This window comes from Chrysochloris asiatica, unplaced genomic scaffold, assembly GCF_000296735.1.
Source record: "Chrysochloris asiatica unplaced genomic scaffold, ChrAsi1.0 scaffold00075, whole genome shotgun sequence".
Lineage (NCBI taxonomy): Eukaryota > Metazoa > Chordata > Mammalia > Afrosoricida > Chrysochloridae > Chrysochloris > Chrysochloris asiatica.
The window spans coordinates 8,193,181-8,201,477 of NW_006408593.1; the positions used below are offsets into that span (position 1 = coordinate 8,193,181).

General features: G+C 40.1%; 1 protein-coding gene across 3 annotated transcripts in view; it reads left to right on the forward strand.

Annotated features, from left to right (window-relative positions):
- Positions 1 to 8,297, forward strand: part of TTC17 (tetratricopeptide repeat domain 17) — a 141,632-nt gene that overhangs the window by 30,287 nt on the left and 103,048 nt on the right. For all 3 annotated transcript variants that reach the window (XM_006865029.1, XM_006865030.1, XM_006865028.1), the window contains exon 2: positions 3,955 to 4,044. In XM_006865029.1, the coding sequence (XP_006865091.1) occupies positions 3,955 to 4,044 (90 nt within the window). The remainder of the gene's footprint in view (positions 1 to 3,954; positions 4,045 to 8,297) is intronic.

Here is an 8,297-nt window from a genome sequence, read left to right on the forward strand (position 1 = left end):
ATTCCATTGGGTCACCTCTCTTTGACCAACATGGATCTTTTCCAGTCAGTTGGCCCAGGTAGCTGTCTTCAGAATTTCTTGGCATAGACAAGTGAGTGCCTCCAATACTACATTAGTTTGTTGAAAGATTTTAATTTGTATTCAATCAATCCCAAGAGCCTTGATCTTTGCCAGTACCTTCAGTGTACCATGGGCTTCTTCCTTCAATACCATTGACTCTTGATTATATGCTAACTCTTGAAATGGTTGAACATCATCCATTTCTTTTTGGCATAGTGACGGTATTCTTTTCATCTTCTTTTGATACTTTCTGCATCGTTCCAATATTTTGCCCAAAGAATCCTTCAGTATTTCAAGTTGTACCTTGAATATTTTCCTCAGTTTTTTTCAGCTTGAGAATACTGAGTATGTTCTTCCTTTTCGTTTTCTAACTCCAGGTCTTTATATATTTTATTATAATACTTGACTGTCTCTTCTCGAGCTGATCTTTGAAATGTTCTGTTCAGCTCTTTTACCTCCTCATTTCTTCCATTTGCTTTAGCATCTCTATGCTGGAGAACAAGTTTCAGAGTTTCTTCTAACCTTCATTTTGGACTTTCTTCCTTGTTTTGTTAATGACCTTTGCCTTTCTTCTTGTATGATGATCTTGGTGTCATCCCACAATGCTTCTGGGTTTTGATCATTGGTGTCTAATGCACCAAATCTGTTCTTGAGATGATGTCTAAATTCAGATGGAATATTTTCAAGGTCATATATTGGCTCTTATGGTGGTAGTGGTGGTGATGTGCCGTGGAATCGGTTCCGACTCATAACAACCCTGTACAGGGTTTCTGAGGCTGTAAATCATTATGGGAGCAGGAAGCCTCATCTTTCTCCTGTGGAACAGCTGGTAGTTTCGAACTGCTGACCTTGAGGTTAGCAGCCTGACTTGTAACTACTACACTACTTGTTTTAATTTTCTTCAGCATCTGTCTGAACTTGTATATGAGCAGTTGATTGTTCCACAGTCTGCCACTTGCCTTGTTTTGGCTGATAATATGGAGCTTTTCCATGGTCTTTTTCTACAGATGTAAGTTAGTGTGATTTCTTTGTATTCCATCTGGTGAAGTCCATGTATATAGTCATCTTTTATATTGTTTAAAAATGGTATTTACAGTGCATAAGTCATTGGTCTTGCAAATTTCAGTCATGTGATCTCCAGAATCATTTCTATCACCAAGGCCATATTTTCCAACTGCTGATCCTTTCTCTTGTTTCCAGGCTTTACATTTCAGTCACCAATAATTATCAATATATCTTGATGATGGCATGTATGATCAATTTCAGATTGAAGAAGTTAGTAGAATTTTTCAGTTTCCTGATTACTGGCTTTAGTAGTTATTGCATAAGTTTGAATAGTAATGGTATTAATCGGTCTTTCTGTTTTTGCTGTTGAGTTGTGTCAAGTCAGCTCAGACTTCTAGCAACCCTATATAGGGTTTCTGAGGAACAGCTAGTGGATTTGAACTGCTGATCTTGTGGTTCAAACTGGCCTTGTGCTCCATTGCTACAACAATGTCACACCAGGACATATGGATATTATTCTATCATAGATTGCATTATACTTCAAGATCTTGAAGTACTCTTTTTGATGATGAATGTGATGCCATTCCACTACAGTTTGAGAATACTGCCATAGAAAGCCACGTGGTTGTCATATTCAAAATGGCCAATGCCTAGGATGTCAATGTTTGTGTGTTCCATTTCAGTCTGACAACTTCCAGTTTTCTTAGATTCATACTTTGTACAGTCCATGTTCCACTTCTTAATGTATGTTTACAGCTATTTCTGCTTATGGTGTTGGCAATTGTCTCTGCTTTAATCATCGATAATCTTCAATTAGGGCATGAACAAGATTGTTTCCTCACAAATCATTGTGGGTGATTTGCCACTGCGAGCTCTGAGTTCAGCATTGCCTTGTCTCTTCTTAAAGTGAGTTGTCCATTTTGTTCACTGCTTATTTCTTTGGGACACTTTCCTCATAAACTTTTCATGAAGCAACAGTGATTTCATCATTCTTCCACCCAAGCTTCACTGTAAGTGTGACACTTGTTCTTGCTTCAATTTTAGTGGAATTCTTGTTTCTCTGATAGGAATTCAAACTGACGTCTTATCCTTTTTAGTGTCTCAGATTAGATCCTGTTCAAACAGGTTACAACAGGTTGGTACAAGTTTATTTTGGTGCAAAAAATTGTGAAATCATGTGTATTTTTTTTTTAATAATACATTAACTTTTAGAAGACATTTTACATTAACTTTTAGAAGACTACTCATAAAAGTATGTAAAGTAAGAAAATTGGACATAGTTATCCTCTTAATCCCACACCTCAGGAAACATCACTGTTGCCCTTTAGACTATTTTATTTTTGTGCATATAGACAGGTACACAGCTATAAAAACATATAACTACAATTTTTAAGTAATACATTTGTAAACTATACATTGCGGACATCTTTTGATGATAGTAGTTCAAGCTTTTCTACATTCCATTCCATTGGTTGATGTATTTCCCCATTCCCTTATTTTGATAGATTTCGTTCCTAATTTATTTTACAAAGTCCTGGTATAACTCTGTAGGATAAACATTGGACTAGTAATCACAAGGTCAGGGGTTGAAACCCACTGGCTGCTCTTTGGAAACCCTATACAGAGTCACTATGAGTCAGAATCAGCGCAATGACACAACACCAACAGCTTCTTTTAAAAGTAATGTAGTGAACAGTCTTGTATATATTTTTCCTACTTGTTTAAGGATTTCTACAGGACAAATTTATATTGGGAGCACAGTGCCTCCATACGAAAAGCACTAGGCTTCGAAGCACAAACCCATGGTCCGATCCCACTAGCTGCTTCACAGGAGAAAGATGAGGCTTTTTGCTCCCCGAAGATGTAAAAAGCCTGGGAAACCCTGTGCAGGGTTGCTGTGAGTCAAAACCATCTCAACAGCACTTAACAACAGTAACAAATTTATATTACTAGATTGAAGTATATGTACACACCTTTAACATTTGACATATGCTATGAAATGACCCTCCAGACAACAAGGACTAGTTTATAAGCCCACCACAGCCACTCCTAAGAAACCCTATAGAGGGTCAGTATGAGTCAGAACCGACCCGAAGGCACTTAACAACAGCCGATGAGAGTTTGTTATTCCTACATCTTAACAATAAACAATACAGTCACTTACTTCTGATCCAGAGGGCAGGAACTCTAAATAATACGCTTTAAGATTATTTAGTGTTTTCTCTGGCATATGGTTCCTACAGGTAACCTTCAAGAGGAGTTATTTTTGAAATTTCCCTGTCCTCATATTGATTCCAAGCCTGCTCCGGTACAGAATATCACAACGGGCTTCCTTTTTGAAAACCAAGTGTGGAATATCTTTATTAAGAAGTGTCTTTATCATTCATTGCCAAGTGCTTTCAGTCTTGATGATTCTTGATGTTGTTGTTGTGATGTAGCAACCCTGTAGAGGGTTTCCGAGGCCTTTTTTCTTTTTTTTAAATCTTCAGGGGAACAGAAAGTCTCATCTCTCTCCCACAGAGCAGCTGGCGGGGCTCAAACCCTAGACCATTAGTTCTCAGCTCAGTGTTCAGTGTATGGAGCCACCGCACTCCTAGACTATTCCTGATAGGACCTGTCAAGTCAGAATATTTACTTAGAGGAAGCTTCCACTTTCAAGTGGGAATTCAAGTCATGTTGCTAATGAGCCTGCCATTCCTATTGCTAAAATAGATGTGTGATCACTTTTGAAGTCCCCTTTGAGTTTTACTGGATCCTAGGTCTGTGTAGTGATTGAAAAATCATTTAAATAATTTAAAGCATAGCAAAGGAGACTTTGTTAACAATCCAAACAGACTTTCATGGATTCTGCACTGTATTTATATTTGTTTGTTGCTTGCTTGCTTACAGGTGGATTCACCAATGAACTTGAAGCACCCCCATGACTTAGTCATATTAATGCGACAAGAATCAACAGTTAACTACCTCAAAGAACTAGAGGTGAGGCAACTGGGCCTGTGAGACACAGATGGAACTTGCTGCATTTCACTGGAAACCCTATACAGGGTGGCCGTGAGTGGGAACAGACTCGACGGCACTTAACAACACCAACCACAACAGTTGAGTCGCCATGAGTCTGAATCCCTTCAACCACAGTTGGTTTTGTTTTTTAACTGTCTTCAAAGAAAAATTAAAGCATGGTATGTGTTAAGCTTGCTTCTTCCAACTTTTGCAGGAATATACTCCCTCTAGATCATGTTGGGTTTTTTTTTAAATCGTTTAATCAGAGTGACATGTGAGCAATAGTAAGAGGAGCAAATGAGCTTAGCCTGATTTTGATGCCTTCCTTTTGGCTCACTATATCCTTAAATAAAGTTTCCATTTTCAAATTTTTCCATCAAATGTGAAGAGGACATAAGATCTGAAGATATTTCTGGAAGAAGAGGTTGGATAAAATCTCAAAAGAATTTTTAATACCCTATAAGAAGATAATTTTTGTTTCTTCTCAAGCACTAAAAGCTAGGGTCTTATGTGTTCTTATGTTTGGAATAAAAAGTATTATTCACTTTGTACCCTGAAAACTAAAAACCTGATGCTGTTGTTCTTAAGTGCTGTTGAGTCACTTCCAACTGGTAGCCATCCCATATAGGGTTTCCAAGGAGCAGCTAGTGGATGTGAACAGCCAGCCCTGTGATTAGCAGTCCAGTGCTGATCCTACAGCGCCACACCAGCAGTCCTAAAACCTGTTGCTAGTCATAAAATCTGAACATTTTTGCTTAACAAACAAATCAGTCATCAGTTTTGCCTTTCTCTATCATTGGTTTCTATAAAATAATTTTGATTAATAGCCAACAGTAGTAATTACTTGAAGATGAAGTTGCTTTTCCTTGTAAAAGCTCTGCATGCATTTATATGTGTGTGTGTTGTTGTTAACTGCTGTCAAGTCAGTTCCAACCCACAGTGATCCTGTATAGGGTTTCCATGGAGCAGCTGGTAAGTTTGAACCACCAACCTTGGGGTTCAAACCAACCTTACAGGCCAGTGCTTCATCCCACAATGCCACACCAGGACTCCATGTATCTGTATACACACACACACACACATACAGAGTTTTATAAGGAAACTCTGTATGTGTGTGTGTATGTAGGGGATGTGGTAGCTCTGTAGTATAAGCATTGGACTGTGTACCACAGGGTCAGCGGTTCTAGCCCACCAGCCACTCCGCAGGAGAAAGACAAAGCTTTCTGCTTTCGCAAAGATTTACAGCCTCAGAAACCCTATACAGGGTCGCTATGGGTCAGAAGTGACTGACGTACTTAACAACAGCAATATATATGTTCATGTACATACATATTATATATACATACACACATATATATGTTCATGTGCATACATATTATATATACATACACACATATTTTGGGGAATTAAGGGGGGGAAACTTGTAGCACATGTTAATTAACTCTTCATAGGAAGTAATATTTTTAGATTATTTATAGTACTAGAACACTTAAGCAGTTTTTTCATAGTCTCTCACCTTATCGCTACCAGTTTTATCACCTATAAAATTTAGAAAATGTTGATATTTATGAATACTAGGAATAATACAACTGGTATATTTGTAGACTCTTTGCTTGGAATTGGGAATCTCTTTTTATTTAAAACATTCTTCTGAAGGATGTATTAGGAAACACAGGTTTCTCTTTTCAGATGCATAAGCTCTTATTGTATATATTTTTTCCTGTCTTTTGTCTTAGGAGGTAATATGATATCTAAAAAGAGGATTTAAATATGAGTTTGTGTAGGTTAAAATGGTGTTCACAAGTCATTAAAAATATAAATTTGCAAAATGGTGATTCTACTGATTTTGGTTTAAAGATTTACACCCTCGGAAACCCTGTACAGGGTTGCTATGGGTCGGAACCGACTCAACGGCACTTAACAACAACAAATTGTACTTTTATACTTAGTACACTCCTATTGCATATAAAGAGCTATGACAGATAAAATGCAGAAATCAAAATCAAAGTAAGATTTACTCAGGCTTAAAAATAATATAACTTTGCCATGACACAGAAATGGAAGAGGAACATTAAGTTCTGCAGGTGGCTGGCCTGCTGGGGACTGTGGTATCTATCTTGCGGTTGCTCTCTGTGGAGTAAAGGAGATTGGCAGAGTCCATGCAAGGTGAATGAATAAACCAGGTTTACTGCTTGGTGACAGGATAGCACGGTCTTGCTCAGCAGAATCTGAAAGAAAAACATGGATCCGTGGCCTCATACAAGTAGTGTAGCAGGAAGCCGAATAAACACTGATGGCCAGAAATGGAACTGAGCCATTATAAAAATGGCAAAGGGGAGGTGTCTAACTTCAGAGTCAAGAGAGAGATTCCAGGTCAACAGAATCAGCTGCCCACAACTGATTCCTAGCAGGTGGAAGTCAGACATGCCTTCACCCTCCAGCCACGTAACCATTCCTAACATCAGCCATCCCTCCCACTGTTCTCCACTTGATTAAGTGCCCAGGGGTAGTCCACTCCTGCCCACAGCCACTCAGCTTTCTGGGTTTGTGGGTCCAGATGTCCACTGCATGGTCTCCGGGGTCTTCGGCCTTTGATGCAGCCACTCTCTCACACAGCTGCTCTCCATCTCTCCCTGTGTCCAGGGTCTTCTGGATCTAGGCTGGCGCTCCAGTGCAGGGGTCTCCGTCCAAAGGAGGCGCTCCTGGTCTTCTTACTTTATAATGTCGACTTCCCCTCCTCACCTCAGGCTCAGGTCAAAACAAACCAATCCCTGTGCTTCCACGCATGCATTTGCCTGAAATGGACTCCATGGCACTTAACAACAACTCCCTTATTTACATTATTAGCAAGCAGCTGGCATTTGCATTGGAGTCCTGGTGTGGCACTTAGGATAGGCACTGGACCACAGGGTCAGCTTGAACCACAAGGTCTGTGGTTCAGACCAACCAGCAACTCTTCAGAAACCTATACAAGGTCACTATGAATCAGAATCAACACCATGGCACTTAGTAACAAGAACAACTCTGTGATTTTGATAGCAGTGGACTACATCCTTCAAGGTCAGCAGTTAGAGCTCACTAGCTGCTTTACAAGAGAAAGATGAGGCTTTCTGCTCTGCAAAGATTTACACACCTCAAAAACCCTACGCAGACCCAACGGCACCACCAACAGCAATTCAGTCATTTGGTGGGAGTTACAAGGCAAGGCCATGTTGTTGTTGTTATGTGCTGTGGAGTCAGTCCTGACTCATAGGGACCCTGTCTAGCCTTTCCGAGGACCACCTGGTGAGTTTGAACCGCCAGTGCTTATGTTATAGAACCACGTCGTATTAAGTCAGTAACTGCACCATAGCTATTCAGTGGCTCAATAATTAACATGAATTTCCCAAATTTTGTGGAACGGAATATTACTTTGGGCTAGTACCCCAATCTAAATGATAAGATCTAAAGCTAGACTTGACGGGGTATAACCCAGAAACTACAGCAAAACTACTAGACACAAAGTGAGTGAGCCAGGGAGGCTGTTAAGTGCCGTCAAGTCAGTTCCACCTCATCACAACACTTAGAGGTCTCCCAAGGAGCAGCTGGTGGGTTTAAACTGCCGATCTTGTGGTTAGTGATCCAGTTCTTATCCTACAGCACCACACCAGGATTCAAGAATAAAACTACTAGACACAAGGCAGTGAGCTCAGGGGGGTTATGAAGAAAGACTCTCACTCATGAAGAGGTAGCAAGGATGACCCAGGTTTTTTGACTTGAGTGATTAGAAGGCTGTGAAAGTTACTGTTTCATTAGTATAGTGCCTGCATCTGTGAGTGGTAAATACATAGTTGTTGTTGTATATTGTCAAGTCGGTTCTGACTCATAGTGACCCTGTATAGGATTTCTAAAGAGCATCTGGTGGGTTTGAACCACTGATTTTGCAGTTAACAATCCAGTGATTATCCTACTGCACCACACCAGGACTCTAAATACATAGATTTGTTGTTGTGTGCCGTCGAGCTGGCTCCAACTCATAGAGACCCTGTATAGGGCTTTCAAGAAATAGCTGGTGGAAGACAACAAACAAGATGGCGGATCAGGTGGAAGTGCAGTAAAGGCACTCCGTCAGCAACAACACAGAATACCCGACCAAACAAGCTCAGGGGATGGTCCCAGAACTCTGAACCACATATAAAGGAATATTTAGAAGGTTGGAAGGCTCACAGCTGGGGGAATTTGTGGCAGAAGCA